We start from the raw sequence: 22,262 nt of genomic DNA, 5'->3' as shown, positions 1-22,262 counted from the left end.
GGTAAAAAGGATGGTTCTTTGCGACCTTGTATTGACTACCGAGAGCTGAACAACATCACAATAAAGTAAAACCTATCCGTTACCATTGATGTCTTCAGCTTTCGAGAGGTTACAGGGAGCATCCATATTCACAAAATTAGATTTACGTAACGCTTATTATTTGGTCCGCATCAGGAAGGGGGATGAATGGAAAACCGCCTTTAACACCCTTAGAGGGCACTTTGAATATTTGGTGATGCCGTTCGGGCTCTCCAACTCGCCAGGAGTTTTCCAAGCACTCGATAATGACGTGTTGAGAGACATGGTAGATCAGTTTATATATGTTTACCTGGATGACATACAGATTTTTTCTTTATCTCTCCAGGAACATGTTCAACACGTCAGACGAGTTCTCCAGAGATTACTCGAGAATGGGCTTTTTGTCAAGGTGTAGAAATGCATTTTCCATGCACAGTCTGTCCCCTTCCTAGGGTATATCGTCTCGTCCGAGGGAATACGTATGGATCCTGACAAAGTTAAGGCTGTGATAGATTTGCCATCTCCAGATTCCCGTAAGGCCCTACAGCGGTTTCTGGGGTTCGCCAATTTTTATCGACGTTTCATTCGTAATTTCAGCCAACTAGTCTCACCTCTGATGGCCTTGACCTCCCCCAGTACTCTGTTCAGGTGGTCGGAGGCAGCCGAGACTGCATTTACCAACCTCAAGTGCCGCTTTGTTTCGGCTCCCATCCTTGTAGCCCCTGATCCCACACGGCAGTTTGTGGTGGAGGTCGACGCATCAGAGGTGGGGGTAGGAGCAGTTCTTTCCCAACGTGCTGCCTCGGACGATAAGATGCATCCCTGCGCGTTTTTCTCTCATCGTTTATCTCCTGCTGAACGCAATTATGACATTAGTAACAGAGAATTGTTGGCCATCAAATTAGCTTTAGAGGAGTGGCGTCACTGGTTCGAAGGGTCAGGGGTACCTTTCATTGTTTGGACCGATCACAAGAATTTAGAGTACATTAGAACTGCCAAAAGACTCAATTCCAGGCAGGCTCGATGGGCACTTTTTTTTCGGTTGTTTTGATTTTACTCTGTCGTACCGCCCGGGTTCCAAGAATGTCAAACCCGATTCTTTGTCACGCTTTTTTGATACCTCCGCCCGCCCGGTGACTCCCGAGTGTATTTTACCTGAGAAAATTGTCGTCTCAGCACTCAAGAAGGTCAAGACGGCCTTAGAAGGGGTAACGCCTCCGCTCGGTTTTGTTTATTTGTGCCGGAAGAGTTACGGTCCGAAGTTATTCAGTGGGGTCACTGTTTTAACATTGCTTGTCATCCAGGGATAAGCCGAACCAAGGGGTTAGTTAAAAAAACGATTCTGGTGGCCACTTATGGCTCGTGACGTCCACGATTTTGTTTTGGCTTGCTCAGTTTGCGCCAGTGGTAAGTCGTCTAACCGGCCTCCTGATGGGCTTCTTCATCTGCTGTGTGTCCCTTCGAGACCCTGGTCACATATCGCACTAGATTTTGTTACCGCCCTCTCGCCCTCTAATGGCATAATGGTCGTTTTGACTGTAGTGGACCGGTTCTCGAAGGCGGCACATTTCATTCCCTTGCCCAAATTACCTACAGCCAAGGAGACAGCGGTCACTGTCCTAGATCACGTCTTTCGGTTACATGGCCTCCCAGTAGACGTGGTTTCTGACAGGGGATCCCAATTCATATCCAAATTTTGGAAGGAATTTTGTAAATTGCTAGGAGCGATGGTTAGTCTGTCTTTCAGGTTATCATTCCCAGAGTAATGGGCAGTCTGAGCGAGCCAACCAAGATTTAGAGAGAACGTTGTGATGTTTGGTCTCCAAGAATCCTTCTTCCTGGAGCCAACAACTCTCTATGGTGGAGTACGCTCACAATTCATTACCAGTCAGCCACGGGCCTCTCTCCGTTTCAGTGCAGCTTAGGTTACCAGCCACCAGCTTTTCCTAGTCTGGAATCGGAAGTCGCAGCCCCTCCGCTCACGCAAAATGCGGCCAAGGCCGATCTCCACCGGTCAAAGCCTCCCGTTTACGTCGTGGGTCAAAAGGTGTGGCTTTCTTTACGAACAATATTCCTTTCCGTGCCGTTTCTAACAAATTAGCTCCCAAATTCATTGGCCCGTTTACTATCACCAAGATCATTAGTCCGGTGACAGTCCGCCTCAAACTACCTCCAGTGCACAGGATACATCCCGCCTTCCATGTGTCCAAAATTAAACCCGTGTTTTATTCACGTATTAATCCGCCTACCCCGGTTCCCCCGCCGCCGTGTCTCGTAGATGGGGAACCGACCTGTTCGGTTAATCGTATTCTGGACTCGAGACGGAGGGGACGAGGATTCCAGTACATGGTGGACTGGGAAGGTTACGGTCCGGAGGAGAGGAATTGGGTAACTGCTAGGGACATACTGGATCACTCCCTTATTGATGATTACAATCAGCAGGTAGGCCCTTCTAGGAACTTCAGGAGGCGTTCTTAGAGGGGGGGTACTGTCACGGTTGGTAAACCGTGATCTCTGGGTTTTGCACTTTGTGGGTGAAGTCTGTGTGCTACGCGTCAGCACTGATTAGTTTGTGGGCGTCTCCATTAATTGTCATCAGCAACAGCTGTCACTCATTACTCATCCCTATATATTGGCTTGTCTAGCGTCTTGTGTTCGTGAGAGCATTGTTTCATGTTTGTGACCTATGCTTTGCTTTCTTGTGTGTTTCTGTGTTGGATGTCCGTGTCTCCCCGGAACCCCGTCCACTCTACGCAACCCACCACCAAGCAACACCACCTACCTTCAGCTCGCTTCCCCGCAGTTCCTGTGTCACCCTCTCCTGCTGCCAACTCACCTCCGCCTTCCGGATTAATCATTCATCACCACCATCTTGGACTGTGCATTCCTCCCAGCGTTATTTGTGTCTCAGTATTGTATTGTTTCATTGTCTTCATTAAATCTCATTAATCTCGCACTTGCTTCCTGCCACTCCTTCACCCAACCGTTACATTTATTCAGCACCGCGGTGCTCTGGTGTTCAGGGCGCAAGCAGAGACGCGTCTCAAAGTCTTCTTGCTTTTGTACCGACAACAAATACATACAAAATATTTCAAAATACCCGTCTCGGAAAGTGTGTTCGAAAAGTCTGTGGTTATGTCTTAAGTGAAAGTAAAGAGTTGGAAAGAAATCGGATGAGTATCATTATATTAGATGCACTGTCTCTTTAAATGACCATGCCTAATTTACTAGCTCTGCTGTCAGTGTCTTTAAAGTATGAAAATTAAAGTAAATCACTCACTGCTCTTGATTGAATTACTTTGTAGTTTTAACAAGAATTTATCCACAGTCAAACTAAAAATCAGATATAATTGATTATATTGTTTTACTGGTGGGTGCAGGACACTAGTTAATTTATGTAAGTGAGTATAGCAAAATACAGCGAACTGTGAAACATTATACCCAAAAATTCTTCATACTGTAGACTACCAATGAAATTTATAAATATATATATATATATATATATATATATATATATATATATATTAAATTAGGGACCTGTGCCCGGTTGCATGAAACTCCTTAAGCTAAGAAATCCCTTAGATATAAGGTTAAGGGTACCCTTAGTGAAACTTGGGTTGCAAGAAAAAACCCTAAGGGTTTCCTTAAGGAACTTAAGGCTGTTATTAAGTTTTTCCCCTTAATTATCTAAGTGTTCCCTTAAGCGTTGCTACAAAGTCCTTAGTGGCCATTTCACCTTAATAAATTTAAGGGACCAAAACAGCTCCCTTAAGTCAACTTAAACTCAAAATACGATTGCTGATTTAGTGTTAATTGAAGAGGAGGAAATACCAAGGCGTGTTTTTAATGATCGTAATAATCCCTTGGAGACGATGAATGGTAGATGAAAAGCTGAAAAGTATCATTATTATTATTATAACCACTTACGAAAACAATAATTGCCTTTTCCTCCTCTGTCCAGTTTGGTTTACGTTTTTTTGTTTTCTGTTATGTTTGTACTCTCCATAGCAAAAATATATTAATACAAGTGTGATTTCAGCAAAGGTTTGGCTTTGTGGTTCGTTATGTTCTGTTTACTGTTAGAGGTAGTAACTATAGCAACCACGGCGATCTTTGCCGTATGTTGTCAGAACTACTGTGAAACGCTTAGTATAAATACTTAGGTAAGGGTGACAGTTAAGAGGTTTCTTGCAACGCTCTTAATGAAATCCCTTACCTCAGGGATTTTTTCTCCCTCAGGGAAACTCTCACTTAAAGAGTTTCATGCAACCAGGCACTGACCATGTTTTGCTTAAGTGTTTATTTCTTTAATTGCTAATGCAACCTTTTCACACCACAGACTGAACCAAATTAAGCATTGCTTGGTAATTGTTCAACAAAGAATGGATAGTTGTGTAAATATTATCATACTGACAGTTGTTGGTTGATTCCATTATATATTTTTCTATCAAAGTTATCTGACATTATCAAGATGAATTTGTTCTGACACAGTTTAACTCTGAGTTCTTTTCATATTTTATTACCATTTTCTGAACTATAACAAATAAACTCTGATAATGTGACAAATGTTGAAGGTGTCTGAATAAATTTTGGTTTGACTGTGTATTTTATTTTACAGTGAAGACTATGCAATGTTATTTTAAATTAGTTTCAGGGCACCTACAAACTTATAAAAGGAAGCATTGTGTAAATAGCACAAATAAAGAAATAGAACGAACATACAGCTGCAGCCCTTGGTTAAGGTACCAAGACGGAGCAATGCACTGTGTGTACTGTAAAGAAACAAAACAAGAAGACACGTGGTTTAAAAGATGTCAAGTAAAATAAAAAGCACATCTGTATTCAATACAGTTTCATTATTATCCAGAGCAGCTTACTATAAAAATTTTGTGTGACCAAATTATGTTTTGCGCCCGTAACTGAAAAAGTTAGTCGCGCAAGTGCCACCAGTGGAAAAGGTTATTGTAGTTCCCTGGTAAAGCTTTTTTAATCAGTTCCTTCATGAGGTTTCACGGTTAAAACTGAGTGAACAAATTAATCTGAAAGAATTATGAGTTTAAGAAGGCGGAGCCACAGAGCAATACCCACCCATTGCATAAACCAATGGCATTTCAAAGGTGTCAGCAGGAAGTTTTCCTTGAAAGTTTGTATTGGCAAGATGTTTCGGACCACGGAAACAAACCTCAAAACACCTGTTTTGGCCAGATTTAATTTGATATTGTCACACATTTCACTTGAAGTATGTCAGGGCCTTTAGGATGCTCTCTTGGAAGGCAGCTACCTATGCGGGCAGTTCTTGTTTTTGAAACAGAGCCATATATTCTCATGCCCCTACACACACACACACATATGTGATCAGGTTGTCTTATATAGCGCTCTGAAGCTTCATTCTCTCTCAACCTCCTTCTCTCTTTCAATGTATTCCCCCTTGTTTTCTCTCTTATCTCCCCTGACATTTTCAGAAATACCGCTAGTGATTTGGTCGCTGCTTTGATGAAGAAAGAGAACTGGTATGTGTGTGTGTGTGTGTGTGTGTGTGTGTGTGTGTATATATATCCTAAGAGGAAAACATAGACAGGAAAGTCTATCCACATGGTAGCATTAACTTATGTAATGTTGAGCTCTCATTCCTGCCCCAAGAGTTCAACGGTAGCTCAACACAGACCAAAAACTATCTGCGGTTGAGGCTCTGCAGTCATCAGGGAGGCTCATGTGCTGCACTCTTCATGGATGTTTCTAGACTAATACATATTGCTCACAAAATGGCAAGATCTTGCTGAAGTCAGTGACTGAAATCTGGTCGGTTGGCCATTTCCAGAGGTGTAAATTTTTCTAATGGTGTGTCACATGAAATGGATATTTCAGCCAGAAATAAAAATAATTTACTCACCCTTGTGTTGGTACAAACCTGTATGACTGCCTTTCTTCTGTTTTGTCAGTACAGTATAAGTAAAAAAGAAAAGAAAAGAATGGACCCTACTTTTATTCTTCAAAATATCTTCTTTTATCTTCCACAAAAGAAATTAAGTCACATTTGAAATGGCACGATTGTGAGTAATGTTCTATACACACCAAAAGATAATTGGGCTGATTTTGGGCCGATTTCCCCCGTTCCGACAATCCTAGCTATGTCCCGATTATCTTGATGGTTCTACAGATTATCTTATCAGATTTTCCCTTGGTGTGAGGTGTTGTAAGAGTGTCCGAACCTGATCGGAAGAACGTCGGAGCCGGCCCTAATCGCAAATCGTAAATATTCAACATGTTTAATATTTACGATCAGAAATCCTGATGTGTGGGGGGAACCCCGAGGACAAATGTGCGCACACTCTGGAGATTATCACGTGAAATGAAACCATATTCAATCAGAAAGCGAGATAATGGAAGCAGTCATGACCATTGCTCACCTCTAGCTCACTCTGTAACTTGTACAGACCATGTTCCCGCCGTCTCCACGACTTCACCCAAACCCTTTTCTTTTTTGGTACAAAAAGGCAAATTTCATGATTTTCTAGCAGTTCTCAACATAAAAAGTTCTTAGTGACATAAAAAGCACTATGTGCAGGTTCAGACAGAAAAGGTTTTGCATCACACTGTGCTCCTTTTTTTTTTTGGAGTTTTTCTATGTAAACACTAAACAGATGCGTTTGATCTTTTGCAGAGTCTCGTGCATGACGCATACAGGCTCTAAATTATAAACATGATCAAAGCTTAGCTGAAAAAACTGCTGTTCACAATCTTACTGTTGTTTGATTGATAGTTTATACTTTTTAGAAAGTAAAAGGCCTTTTATTTTTATTGTAAAAACACCCACCCTTGATTTTATAAAGTAAACATAAGAATAATGTTGATGTTGGCGGCAATAGCTTTGAGGTTATTGCACCAACACATAGCATAACTGTGTTTGTGACTGCCCAAGTTCGAATCCCATCTCGAGGTCCTTTACCGATCCCGCTCCCCTCTTTTCACCCAGTGCTTTGCAGTCTGTGCTCTACTTTCCTGTCCATTAAAAGCATAAAAGTCCATTAATAAAACTTAGAAAAACTAATCTCTTAAGATTAATATTTGCTGGACTAAAGCTTAAGTTTACTTGATTATCCATGTATCATTTTTAAAGAAAATCCTGTTTAATTTTAAGTATCAAATATGATCATCAGGCTTTTGAGGAATGTTTAATGTTTTACTGACCTTAATGTGTATCAGTCACTCCTATCTTCCTTCTCTGCTAATGTCTCCACTGCTAAAATGACATACTACCCTAACAAAATTAACAGTTCGTCTAACTCTTGCATGCTTTTAAAACATTTTCCTCACTTCTTTATCCTCCTCCTCCCCCTCCTTCTTCATCTCTAATAGCTGACGACTTTGCCACGTTTTTCATTAATAAAATTAAACACATCAGTGCACAATTTTCCACACCACAATCAGTCAAGCTCATATCACCAGCAAACTTACACTTATTTACATCCTTTTCTTCACTCTCTGAGGCAGAAGTCTCAAAACTCATCCTTTTTAAACACCCTACTACTTGCCCGCTTGATCCTATTCCATCTCATCTCCTTCAAGCCATTTCTCCTGCAGTTGTACCTGCACTCACTCACATCATCAACACATCCCTCCACACTGGTGTTTTTCGCTCATCATTTAGACAGGCTCGTATAACTCCACTACTTAAAAAACCCACCCTCAACCCATCTCTTTTAGAGAACTACAGACCAGTTTCCCTTCATCCTTTCATTGCAAAAACACTTGAACAAGCTGTGTTCAACCAAGTCTCTACATTTCTCACACACAATAGCCTCCTTGACAGCAACCAATCTGGCTTCAGAAGTGGACATTCAACTGAGACGGCCTTGCTCTCAGTTGTTGAAGCTCTAAGACTGGCAAGAGCAGAATCCAAATCTTCAGTACTTATTCTGCTTGATCTGTCCGCTGCTTTTGACACAATTAACCACCAGATCAACCCTACTGGCAAAAGGCATCTCAGAACCCACACTTCAATGGTTTGAGTCTTACCTATCAGATAGGTCCTTTAAAGTATCTTGGAGAGGTGAGGTGTCCAAGTCACAACATCTAACTACTGGGGTGCCTCAGGGCTCAGTTCTTGGACCACTTCTCTTATCTGTCTATATGGCATCTTTAGGTTCTGTCATTCAGAAACATGGCTTTTCATATCACTGCTATGCTGATGACACTCAACTCTACCTCTCATTCCACCCTGATGATCCGACGGTAGCTATTCGCATGCCAGCTTGTCTAACAGACATTTCTTGCTGGATGATGGACCATCACCTTCAACTCAACCTTGCCAAGACAGAAATGCTTGTGATTCCAGCAAACCCATCGTTTCATCACATTTTCACCATCAAGTTAGGCACATCAACCATAACTCCTTCAAAAACAGCTAGAAGCCTTGGAGTTATGATTGATGATCAGCTGACTTTCTCAGACCACATTGCTAAAACTGTCCGATCCTGAAGATTTGCTTTATTCAACATCAAGAAGATCAGGGCCTTTCTTTGGGAACATGCTGCACAACTCCTTGTTCAAGCTCTTGTTCTGTCCAGGCTGGACTATTGCAATGCGCTCTTGGCAGGTCTTCCAGCCAGTTCTATCAAACCTTTACAATTAATCCAAAACGCAGCAGCAAGATTAATTTTTAATGAGCCAAAAAGAATCCACGTCACACCTCTGTTTATCAGTTTGCACTGGCTTCCAATAGCTGCTCGCATAAAATTCAAGGCGTTGATGTTTGCCTACAAAACTACCACTGTCTCTGCACCCATTTACCTAAATTTGTTACTTCAGACTTATGTGCCCTCTAGAAGCTTGCGTTCTGCAAGTGAACGTCGCTTGATTGTGCCATCCCAAAGAAGCACAAAGTCACTTTTACAGACTTTTTAAATTAAATGTTCCCTTTTGGTGGAATGACCTCCCCAACTCTATCCATCTCAAAACACATCTCTTCCATCTTTATTTGACCCTCCAACTTTAACACTCACTATTCTAATTCTGTTCTTAAAAAAAATCTAACCACCTTTCTAATCTTTTTGTATTGTATTTTCTTTCCATTTATTATGCAATTGTGTGTGTGTGCGTGTGTGTGTGTGTGTGTGTGTGTGTGTGTGTAAAGACCTCTAACACCAGCTTGCTCTATTCTTTTTTTATTCTGTTTTCTTTGTATTTATTATATTATTTAAAAGCCCATGCTACATGTACTGTGTTAACTGAGACTTGTTATAGCACATATATCATTGCTCTTTTTGTTGTTTTTGATTGCTTCCACTGTCCTCATCTGAAAGTCGCTTTGGATGAAAGCGTCTGCTAAATGAATAAATGTAAATGTTTATTTGTTCACATCTCAATCATTTTTGTATTACATGCTATATTTTGCCCCCACAATAAGAACTACAGATCTTTGATCATGAAATAATCATTTAAATATCATCTTACTTAGAAATATTATTGGGAGATATAGATTGCAAACTGATATTCATATGCATTTTATGTAAGTAGTCTGTTATACTATTATAAATAATATATACAAGAATTGTATTTTTCTTTTTTTGCTATACACCAAGTACAATAACTATAAAGATAAGATATAGTTCTAAAAATCATTCTTCATATTAAATAAGTCCACACCACAGCTATAATGATAAAGGCACTGAGATACAATATAGTTGAAATCACTTTCAGTTATTTTTTCTTTTCAGCTGACAAATGCTAAAATATTGACAGCCAATCAGAATCCACCTTTCTATAACGAGCTCGAGAATTTAAAGCAGACCTTAGGTCTATATTCCAAAATGTTCATAAATTACAACACTTTAAGTTTGGAAAGTGCACTTTAATGCCTATTTAAAAAAAGGGGGGGGGGGCAGTTAAGGGGTTGAACTCAAAAATACATTCGCTGTATCACTCTGCTTTGTCTTGAGTGCTCTAGAAACGCTGAAGAGATAAAGCGGTGATGTGGCATGGACTTCAAGGCGGCCATTACTCAGCAACTCTGTGGTTGCTGGCTAATGTTAATGAAGTCATCAGCCAGCTAATGAGCCTAAAGTCCTTTAGAGACATGCTAACATCTCCACTGGCTCTCGCCGCGACACTCACACTCGCCCATTTATTTCACTCCACGTTTGATTTGTCTCTCACTTCACAATGTCCTTCATTCCTCCTTGGTATTACTCTGCTTCTGTTCATTATTCCTCTCCTGTCCGCTCAGAGCTTGCAAAGTTTGATTCGCTCTGATGGTGCAACTTTTGGGTCTCGTTCGTGATGAATTGATTGGCAGCTGTGTCACATTGTTTCTAGAAAAGTACTTTGTAAGTTGTTAAACACAAGTTTGATTGTCTGAAGTAGGATGAAGTTGAATGTCAGTTATGAATGTGGTGGGATGATGATTGATGTATCCTCTGTGATTTGATTGGCAGGTATGATGTTAGGAGGAGGATGCGGCAAAGAGCTGGCTCACTGGATCATTCACGGCCGTCCCGAGAAAGACATGTATGGATATGATATCAGGTGCGTTTTGTGCAAACAAGCATTTCTCTGAGTTAGTTGTGACACAAGTAATTATTTGTGATTCACTGAGTCAAGAACTATTCTGGGGTGCGTATCCCAAATGCATTATAAGCTAATTAGGGTCATTAGTTCCATAGAACTCTGTTGGAAACGACGGAACTTGTGACCATAGTTGCTTTAGGGATATGCACCCTGAACTATTCAATGAGTCATTCAATTGTTAGATGATTCAAACCAGTAACTTATTCATTTTTACATTTTCTAAAAGATTGTGAAAGTGATAAGTTCACAGTTAAGTCTAGGGTTGCACAAAATAAAGCCAAAATCACAATATGACTCAATGAGACTATTAAATCATAAGAGCTGCACATTAATTACATAAATGCACTGCATGTTTTAAAGTGAAGCACTGCTTCATGTTTATTTACATGTGAGCAGCTCATGATCCATTGTTTTTAGTCTTTTTGTTTTAGTCTCAGTTCACAGTAAACGATGCACCGCACAAACTCATCTCTGCATCTTATCCAGAGTGTGAGTCAAGTGCTAACCCAGCTTTTGTCAACAAAAGAGAAACTTTTCCATCCATTCGGTTTACTGCCAAAATAACAGCTGGATGAAAAATTAAGAAATTCAGACAACCATAAATATTAGTTGTAATGTAATGTAATCGTATAGTCCTAATGCAAAATTATTATTATTATTATTATATTTTTCTAAAATGCTCCTTTATGAAATTGTAAGTAGTAAATTATTATTAATAATTTAAATATGAATTATTAAACAATGAATAAGTCATAATTATTATTAATTAAATATTAATTAAATTATTATTAAATCATCCCAATTGTGCAGCCACACACATAAGCACAGCAAACATAGAGCTTATTATTATTTATTATTATTTAATGATGTTAAATTGTGATTTTTTTATTATTATTATTAGAAAATGTTTTCCAAAACAATCATGCAGCCCTTAATAAGACTATACTGACATATTTTAAAATGGTGTTTTGTCCAAACTGGTGAAAGAATTCAGACATTTAGGAACCATTAACCACACCAAACATCACGATGATCATGTTTTCTAATAAATAACTAATAGAGTCTGAAGGAGTGTTAGAAACACCACACACAGGTTCTGATAATATGCAGTGTTCAGTGGCCGCATAATCGCATCTGTGAAAGGAGCATCATGACCCTGAGCTCAGGACATGGTCAGCTGCATTCAGGACACTCTGAACTCATTTTCCAGCCTGCGCTAGCATTCACTCCTGTGCCTTCATGATGTTACGTATCTGTATGTGTGTCTCAGTTTCTTATTTGATCTCTCTTTTGCTGTCTCAGGCGGTTCCACCATTCCCTGACCAACAACAACCGATGGATCCGAGAGCGAAGTCACGAGTCGTATGCCAAAAACTATTCAGTCGTTTTCCCGTTTGATGAACCTCTGGCCAGCCGCAACATCAGGAAAGACCCCTTCCACCAGGTTCAGCCCTGCTCTTACTTCTCTTTATCCCCTTTGAACCACCGACTCGAGACGTCTTTATTTTACGGTCCACAAAAATCTAATATAATTTCCTATACATGCATGCACATTAAAATGGGCCCATCTGGGGAAAAAGCTCATTTTATCTAAAGGAGGAAATTTAATCTACTTGAAGGGAATCCACTACATATAATATTTTTCTTTTTTTGGATAGCAGTTTTTCCAAAAAAAGTATGTTTTTTTATATTTCTTTAAAAAAAATCTATACAAAATAAATTAACAACCACAAATGTATAAATAGTATATAGCAGCGGTAATTGTTATATAATGTATAATATATATTAAATAATGTTAATAATATTAAAAAAAATCTTTATGGTCATAAATGGTCCTTCATTTTCTATTGATTATGTAGTGAAATATGTCCAGAACATATCAGGTAGATGGTATTTTTTGCTGTTAACACACCTTTAGTAGTGAGCTTAATTAGCTTTGTCAAGAGAATAATGTAGCTGAGTACTAATGGGGAAACAAATGCATCTTCCTCATTTTCTCTTTCTCTCTGTCTTCCGGTCAGTTTGTAAATGCTCGTATTGAGACTACAATCTATCCACAAGCCTGTCCCGAGAACAAATTGTGTTAATTACATCAAAACGTCATCCCTTTAAGTGTAAATCATTATTTAAGTTGAGAAATCTCACGACTTGGCAACTTAGCTTACACTTAGCTAGCCAAAAGTCTTATGTGTGAATCTATTAGCCAGTGTTTCGCTGCCAGCATCTGTGGGGCTCGAAGGACTTGTTGCTAAGCTACTGCTAAAAAGACGATGTTTAAGTGTTTCCAAAAATACCGCTTTGTTCTGGCTAGGCTCCAGGCGTGAAGCCGCACAAGAAGACTTCATCCTTGTGAATAATAGCCTGCTGAAATATAGATAGCTAGCAATAATAACAGTCTGCGTTCATTTAGACCACTGAGCCTCACTAAGATGACTATAAATTAGACATTCCTCCTGAATATTTCATCTTTTTCCAGCTTGGAAATCTTCCTGAGCTAATCCAGCTAAGTGCTAGCAAAGGGATGTGATACTGATATAACTTGGTTAAAAAGACGTCCGCCTTTCATCTAATCTCAAAAGTTAACTTTTCACTCTTTATCCATATTAATATGTGGAAACGTTGAGTTGTGCAACGTTGTGTGTTTGAAGAAAGATTACAGTTCTGTCAACATTCACTCACTCTCATTCCATTCCAAACCTGAAGACTTTCTTCTGTAGAACTCCAAGCAAAGAAATTTTAAAGAATGTTCAGGCTGTTGTTTTCCATTTAATGTGGGTTTTTATAAGGACTGCAAAATATTGTGCGATTGCTTAACGTGAATTGAATTATAAATACACTAAAAAAGTCACCTATTTCAACTTAAATATTCAAGGTAGCAGCTAATGTTTTAAGTTAAACTTAAATTACATTAAACTGACTTGTTTGAATCTTGAGTTGAATCTCATATACAAAAAAAATATCTATCTATATAATATATAATTAAATTATATAAAAATATACTTAAAAGTTCTTGTAATATATATATATATATATATATATATATATATATATATATATATATATATATATATTTAGTTTTATATATATTTATATTTTTTTAGTTACAAAGCTTATTTTTTTAATTGATAACTTTTCTTTTAATTGATCAACTTATTTTGATGAGTTAATATAAAAACATAAGTTGCTGTGACTTACTGATCATATAATTTTTTACAATGTGTATATATTAGTATGTGTGTAAATATATGCATAGATATATGTGAAGTATTGAAATCACAAGCTACTCTTGTGTAAATTAATGTAGTGCCATGTTTCCCTCTGAAAAATTATGCAAACCACCAAAATAAAAGCTTGATTTAACATTTGAAAATGAAAAAAGATAAAGAAATTTAGTATTGTAATTTTAAAATGTGCTATAAAATAGTTATTTATTATTAAATATTCCTGTTTTTTTATTCTACAATGCAATAGTTATGTTGCAATGTATTTATTATTTTGTTTAATATTTTTATTCAATAATAATGACAATAAAAATCTGATTATTTTATAGTCTATTAAATGGGTGAAAAACAGTGGGAATGCACCAATGAAAACCCAGGAATCGTTTTTTTTTATGTTGAAAAGTTTTTTTTTGTGAGAATTCTTTTGTGAGAATTCCTAAAAAAAATTAAAATAATTAAAATAATAATATATATATAACAGAAAAATATATATATATCGCAACATCACTTTTTATCCATTTGTTAGAGAAAGACCTTTTGTCATTTTTGGAGGTTGACTGTCTCCTTTTGTTTCCCACTGAATATTTGGACCAACATGAGGGTGAATAAATGATAACAGATTTTCATTTTTGTGTGAACTATTCCTTAAACTCCCAATCTTATGGACACCACATGATATGTTTAGGAAAGCAATCCAGCAAACCTTGACAGCTTGAGGATCTTTCTCAGGTTTGTTTTTACCTCCAGACTCTTCTTCTCAGTCTCTACCAGCACATAAGAGTATGTATTCAGACACACACTTCCATAAATTGCTCTGTTAAGTAACGGCATGGACAGCATGTACCCGAGTGGCTCATTGGCATGGCAACAGCAGCCAAATTTATTCCTGCAAATAATATTTTTAGCCTGAGCCTGTTAAAGAAACGTTAGCCTTATCATTATCAAAAACAATAAATAACAGTATTTCATGCTGAATAAGACGATGAGGCGCTGTGCGTGACTCCAGGAGAATATTGTATGGACTTCAAAAACCCTGGAGGAGGAGGGCAAATTGCCTAGCAACTGGTGTTTCTCTGGCCGGGGAGAGAGAAAGAGAGAATGTGGTACTGTGTGGGGGGCCGGGATGGAGGGAGGAACAGTTCCTTCTTTTTGTTTTAAAGCTCAAGAATAGCTGGAGAAATCGTGACGGGTTATTTCGAGCGGTGCTAAACAAAAGCGTGAGGGAAGGATAGCACATCCAAAACTCTTGTGTGGACAAGTTTGCACTGTGTTTCTGCTCAAAACCAGGATTGATTTGGGCATCATATCACCTTTACCTACATGATTAAAGACCCCAAGCCTCAGTATATTTGTATGAAGACATCAATGACACCATAAATTGTGAAGAAAACAGTTGCTCACAACTGGGAAAGTTACTGGGAAAAGTTGGTGAGAATGGGAATGAGAATTGGTGAGAGTTTCTTCAAAAAAATTCAGAGGAAGCTTTCAAAAATGCATTCAAAATATGATTTTGATGGTGGTTTGCATGGCATTTAATCTAAGTTGGCCAACTGATCTAGTTTTTGATATTTCAAGTTGTTTGTAGTTTTAATGTCAGTGGGTTTCTAGTCAATTGGAAAACAACATGTAATTTTTTTGGGGAAAATAAAGTCATTTCTGCAGATATTTGCCATTTAATATGTTAAAAAATAAATAATGCCGATTTGTTAAGAATTGTTAATAAATGCTTAATAAAATAAATAATTTTGCCATTTAAATTATACTGCAGTATTGCATGTGTAATTGTATCCGAGAAAAAAAAAACTCCATTTAATGGACATAATATTAATCCATTTCAAGCAATGATGCCATTGATATTTGCTTTTATAGTACTTAATAAAAAGTACTAACGTTAAAAAAATACATATTTTAAATACTGACTTTGTTTCCACATTAATTTGAAAATCAGTGTGAAAAGATATTTGATTAATGCAATTAATACTTTTTAAGTCGATCAACAGCCCTAGTATTTTTATATTTTTTTATATTTTTCATTACAAGTTAAGTTTTAATTGAAACATTTTAGTGTTCATTAAAACTGTTAGTATTCATTAGAATGTTATTTATACTGAGTGTAAAATTGTATTTATATATGGAAATGATCCATCTGTAATTTTTAGCACATTCTTGCTGATGCATTCAAGACTATTGCAAAGGAATTTCGCAAATTCAACTAAATTGATCTACGTTAAAGGGTTAGTTCAGCCAAAAATCAAAATTATGTCATTAATAACTCACCCTCATGTTGTTCCAAACCAGTAAGACCTCCGTTTATCTTGGGAACACAGTTTAAGATATTTTAGATTTAGTCCGAGAGCTCTCAGTCCCTCCATTGAAGCTGTGTGTACGGTATACTGTCCATGTCCAGAAAGGTAAGAAAAACATCATCAAAGTAGTCCATGTGACGTCAGAGGGTCAGTTAGAATATTTTGAAGCATCGAAAATACATTTTGGTCCAAAAATAGCAAAAACTACGACTTTATTCAGCATTGCCTTCTCTTCCGTGTCTGTTGTGACAGAGTTCAAAACAAAGCAGTTTGTCATATCCGGTTCGCGAACGAATCACTCGAATTTAAAAGGGATCTTCTTGAACCAGTTCACCAAATCGAACTGAATCGTTTGAAACGGTTTGCATCTCCAATACGCATTAATCCACAAATGACTTAAGCTGTTAACTTGTTTAATGTGGCTGACACTCCCTCTGAGTTCAAACAAACCAATATCCCGGAGTAATTCATTTACTCAAACAGTACACTGACTGAACTGCTGTGAAGAGAGAACTGAAGATGAACTAACCCTTTAACCAGCTAGATAATCAGCAGACGAATCAGCAGAAGTTGCAACAACAATGTAGAATACATCACAGATCAATGAAGATAACGTTTTCAGTGGTGATATAGCAATGAATGTAGTGCTACAGTGATTGAGGTTCATTTTTGGCCTGATATTTGATGGTTGTGTTGTTTAACAGGTGCTACAGGAACAGGGCTGTGTGTTTCAGGAGAGACACGGTTGGGAGAGACCCGGATGGTTCAACCGGGGTGGACCTGCTCCAGTGAGATCTCAACACATACTCACACACACACACACACACACACACTCACAAATTTTTCTGTGTTCATTGTGACTCATACAACCCACTCAAACCACTGATGTCTGTATCAGATGACGATTGATTGATTAATTGATTTGTCTGCTAAACAATTGCAATTGTCCTTTTCTCAGGTTCTGGATTATGATTACTACGGCGCATATGATGTTCCCAAAAACACTGATTACAAATACAGTGAGATACTGGGCAAAGAGTATACGTTTGACTTCCCTCCACATCATGATGTGGTGAGCATGTGTGTTTGAGAGTTTTTCTTGCATCAATTGTTCATGAGAATTTATTGTCTGAATGACTGAACAGGTTTGTTTTCATCATGTAATAGATTGTGGTTTGTTTTGTTTTGCTTTGCTTTTAAAATGTTTTAATTTTGTTTGTTTTTTTAATCTACATTTTTATTTTTAAATTGTTTTTTTGTGTTGTTTTTTGTGTTGTTTTTTGTGTTTGTATTTTTTGTTGTTTTGCTTTTAAAATATTTACAAAATATATTTTTAATTTTTCATTTAATTCTAGATTCAGTCTGACCTGTTTGAATGCTGTTGCTGTGTGTGATTTATTTTATTTTATGTTATTTAGTTTTCTGTTTTGTTTCCCATTTTTCCATTTTTCTTTTGTGTTGTGTTGGTTTTTTGCATTTGTTTTAAATTTTTTACATAAAATGATTTTAAACATTTTTGTTTAATGCCAGATTCGGGACGAGTGTCTGAGCTGCAGGAATGCTGTTGCTGTGTTTGATATGTCCTACTTTGGTAAATTTTACCTGACTGGTCCGGATGCAAAGAAGGCAGCTGATTGGCTGTTCACAGCTGATGTCAACAAAGCTCCAGGTGAGAATCTCTGTCCATCAGTTCAATCCTCCATCCAGCACACTGAATCAGTGCATGCATTTTCACTTCCTTTTTTCTATTCTTCACATATATACAGTATTCATTGACATTCATTTCCTTGTCTGACCACATAGTTTCAGTGGTAAACCCAACTGAAGTGTAATCATCTTGACCGCTTGTGTGCTTCAGGGTCCACAGTCTACACCTGCATGTTAAACAAGAGGGGCGGGGTCGAGTCCGACCTCACTGTCAGTCGTCTGGAACCAAGCCCTGCCCACCTCCCACTGACACCCGAATCTAATGGTACACGACACACGTGATTTATTTTGTTCAGGGTCACAGATCTGATGTGTAAGGCATAGAAATAGGAAGTTAGAGGAAGTCCTGTGCGTCTCATCATCATATGATGAGGATGTGTAGAGTTTGTATTCACCTCACTCTTGATGTGTGTGTGTTTGTCCTCAAGGTGAGGCGTATTACCTGGCCATCGGAGGTGGTGTGGCGCAGCATAACTGGAGCCACATTCAGGCAGTGCTGCAGGACCAGGGTTTCCGCTGCACATTAATAGACCACACAGAGGACATGGGCATGATCAGCATACAGGGGCCCAAGAGGTTAGCACAAGTACACACTTGTATAAATAAGCTCTATATAAACTTATATATACATATACATACACACACACACACACACACACACACACACACACACACACAGGTGCATCTAAAAAAGAAAATGAATATCGTGAAGAGGTTACATTTTCTTTGTAACTTATTTCTAGTGAAACTTCATTATATGTAAAGTAAAACATTTCAAAAGTTATCACTTGGGTATCACTTGTTCTTTGAAAACACAATAGTGGGAAAGAATGCTAATTTGGCACTGGCATTGACACCCTCCACAAAGTCAGTAAGTCACAGAAGGTCATTACTGAAAGGGAGGGGGATGGTCACAGAGTGCTGTATCAAAGCATATTAAATGCAAAGTTGACTGGAAGGAAGAAATTGGGTAGGGAAAGGTGCACAAGCAACAGGGAGGACCGCAGACTTGAGAATAGTCAAAGCTGATTCAAACATTTGGGAGAGCTTCACAAGGAGTGCACTGAAGCTGGAGTCAGTGCCTCAAGAGTCACATGCTCAGACGTCTTCAGGAAAAGGGCTAAGCCACTTCTGAAGCAGAAACAACGTCAGAAGCATCTTACGTGGGCTAAAGAGAAAAAGAACTGGACTGTTGCTCAGTGCTCCAAAGTCCTCTTTTCACATAAAAGTAAATTTTGCATTTCATTTGGAAATCAAGGTCTGGAGTCTGGAGGAAGACTGGAGAGGCACCGAATCCAAGCTGCTTGAAGTGCAGTGTGAAGTTTCTGAAGTTAGTAATGATTTGGGGTGCCTTGACGTCTGCTAGTTGGTCCATTGTGTTTTATCAAGTTCAAAGTCAATGCAGTAGTCTACCAGGAGATTTTGGAGCACTTTGTTTATATCTGCAGACAGCTTTATGGAGATGCTGATTTCCTTTTCCAGCACCTTTAGCACCTGCCCACAGTGCCAAAACCACTTCCAAGCTGTTTGCTGACCATGATATTACTGTGCTCGATTGGCCAGATCAAAGAGAGAAATATTCTAATATTTTGAGATACTGGATTTTTGATATTCATGAGCTGTAAGCTCTAATCATCAAAATAAAAATAAAAAAATACAAATAAAACCATTGAAATGTTTTATTTTACATGTAATGAATCTAGGATATATGAAAGTTTTACTTTTGAAATGTTAAATGTTTTCAGATGCACCTGTAATCTTTAGCCAAATTCTAATGGCTTGATGACCATTCATTTTAAAGGTAGGGTTGAGATTTCAGGATTCCCCCATTCATTTAGATATAACTTGGTCTTGTTTGAGCTGCCCAGAGGCGTTGTGAATATGGCTGCTGAGTGAACAGACTTTCCTTGAAAGGGACTTTGAGTATATAGTATATTTTCTGCCTCATTCTGATAAGAAGTTATTTCAAACACTTGACCAATGTTGAGAAGTAAAAACAAGTTATAATTCTCTCTTTTGTTGGACAACATGTTTAGTAGTTTCAGGAGAGTTTGTTATGTGTTGCTTTTTCAAATGGGCGTTATAAGCGGGGAAGTGTTTCTTCATAGACTCAGGGGCACACAAACAGATAAATAAAACCCACAGAAATTATTTAAACGAAAAAGCTCATATTGGACCGTGGATGTTGTACCGAGTGGTTCAATATTATTTTGAGAATTGTGATTTCCGAATAAATACATATAAATACATTTAGACGATTGCTGTCAAGATGTCAAGAGACTTTCAACAAGCATAACATAAATGTTTTTAAACCAAATCACCTACCCTGTCTTTAACTGTAATGATAACTATATTAGTGTCATAACACATATTGATAATTCTGTATGTAATGATTCCGTTTATTAAAAGTGTGCGCTGCAGTTGTTATCTGTCACTTTAAATGCTCAAACAATTTAAAGTTGGTGCATTCTGATTGGCTGTCAGTGTTGTTCATCAGCTGTAAAAAAACATAGACCGTATAAAACATGGACGTAGTGTCTGTGATGTCACCTGTAGATTTCTGAAGAGCATTTTTAAGCTCAAAGTGGGCGGAGCGGGCCGTCATCATCTTGGCAGTGCGTCACTCCCAGATAATCGAAAATGGGCAAAGAGGTGGGAGCTAGTTGCTGAAGCCACGCCCACCTAGCTCAACAGTTGTGACTGCAGTGGCAATCCACCTGTCACTCAAGTAGCCACACCCTTAATTATGCAGAGCTTTAAGGCTTTATATAATTTAAACAGATGAGTTATTAACAAAAAATTCAACCCCCTCACAGTTATCATGAAAGGCAAAGTTAGCTATATAGACCAAAACTTTTTGTACCAGGCTGTAAACACATTTTTTTCTGCTGCAATGGACTACATGAACATCAAAATATGACCTGTTATTATATGAGATTAACCCCCGCTGGTAGATGCTGTAGCCTGAGCAAAATATCCCTCTCTCTATTGACTATTATATTATGGTATATCTCTGTATTATATTAAAGTAACTCTTTGCCTGATGCTCTTAAAAGCATGAAATTGACTTATTTTGTTTTTATCCCTGTCTGTTGACTTTTATCCAGAAAGTCTCTCAGAATGAGTGGTTTTTGCACCTTTGTATCAAATAAAGGGCTTTGTGACTCCGAGTTCTGAAAGAAAGGGAAATGAGATTTTTCATTATATGAGCCCTTTAAAACACTTGTGCTTTGCTCATCATGACAGTGTGTCCTTGGTCTGTGTCCTTCAGTCCTTTTCCTCTTATGTCCAGATGAAAGTGAGATGAAAGAGTGAGCAGCTTTGTGAAATCTCCCTCTTCATGCTCATCTCTTGCACTATGCTCTTCATGGTTTAGGAGAGGGCCGTGGCTCCTGTCAGCTCTGTCCGTCACTCCATCATTATGAGAACAGCAGGGTTTCTAATGAACACTAGCTACTATCAGCTCCTCTGCTTCTCCGTCTGATCTCCTGGTCGTCTTTCCATTTGTCCGCTCTCAAGAGATTCACACAGCACACCTCCAGTGAGAATCCCTCAAAATGTGATTTCCTGAAGTACGACAAATTCCAGGTTTAATATTTCTGAAACAACAAAGGATGTTGATTCATGAGCTTGTTCTCCTAGCATAAATCAGGCGGCTTTGTGATGTCTAGATGTTATTTAGGCGTGACAGACAGTAGCCCCGCCAGCTCATAGGATGCAGTGTATTCAGGTAAAGATGTTATGAGCCACATTGTGTCTGAAGGACTGCATATTGAAATGATCCCGGTGTCATAAGGGAGTGAGATTTATGCAGCGTTAGCAGAGCGAGCGACAGTGTGCTTATGTGGACTCCTGGAGTGTGAATATATGATTTGCCTTCGTCTAGAGACATGCTTCTACAGATGAATATTATATCAGTCAAAGCAGCCAGATTTTGTTGTTTCCTACAAAGAAAATTTTAATGAACAGTTCACACAGAAATTAGAATTAATGTAATGATGTATTCACCCTTATGTCTGTCTTTCTACTCTGGAACACAAAAGGAGTTATTTATAGCAGTATATCCAAGCTGTTGCATTTTACAAACAATGAAATTCAATGAAGAATTTCAAGGTGCAACTTCAATTTAAGTCTGTTTCTCATGCAAAACTTCTGAAGGTCTTCAGAACACTTAGAATATAGCGCACAAGCCACATGGATTACTTTTATTTTTGTCTCTTTTATGTTATAGATTTTGGTCCCCATCGACTTTCATTGAATGGAAGAGAGCAGCTTAAACATTCTACTAAATGTCTCTTTTTGTGTTCTATGAAAGTAAGACAGTCAAAGGTTTGGAACGTCATGGAGAATTGTAAATGATGACAGATTTTGTGCAATACCCATTTAATTGAGGCTTGCTATGAAATTGCTATTAGCTTGTTTGTTTTGTGCATCAGTTTCTTTT

The 22,262-nt window shown here is 38.1% G+C and overlaps 1 protein-coding gene across 3 annotated transcripts in view; it reads left to right on the top strand.

Annotated features, from left to right (window-relative positions):
• The window catches only part of sardh (sarcosine dehydrogenase), a 63,832-nt gene that overhangs the window by 26,427 nt on the left and 15,143 nt on the right, over positions 1-22,262 (top strand). For all 3 annotated transcript variants that reach the window (XM_059538793.1, XM_059538794.1, XM_059538795.1), the window contains exons 10-16: positions 10,452-10,542; positions 11,887-12,028; positions 16,816-16,899; positions 17,070-17,183; positions 17,642-17,780; positions 17,970-18,083; positions 18,247-18,394. In XM_059538793.1, the coding sequence (XP_059394776.1) occupies positions 10,452-10,542; positions 11,887-12,028; positions 16,816-16,899; positions 17,070-17,183; positions 17,642-17,780; positions 17,970-18,083; positions 18,247-18,394 (832 nt within the window). The remainder of the gene's footprint in view (positions 1-10,451; positions 10,543-11,886; positions 12,029-16,815; positions 16,900-17,069; positions 17,184-17,641; positions 17,781-17,969; positions 18,084-18,246; positions 18,395-22,262) is intronic.

This window comes from Carassius carassius, chromosome 45 (assembly GCF_963082965.1).
Source record: "Carassius carassius chromosome 45, fCarCar2.1, whole genome shotgun sequence".
Classification (NCBI taxonomy): Eukaryota; Metazoa; Chordata; class Actinopteri; order Cypriniformes; family Cyprinidae; genus Carassius; species Carassius carassius.
The sequence above is the reverse complement of the archived record's forward strand: the minus strand, read 5'-3'. Positions and strand labels throughout refer to the sequence as shown.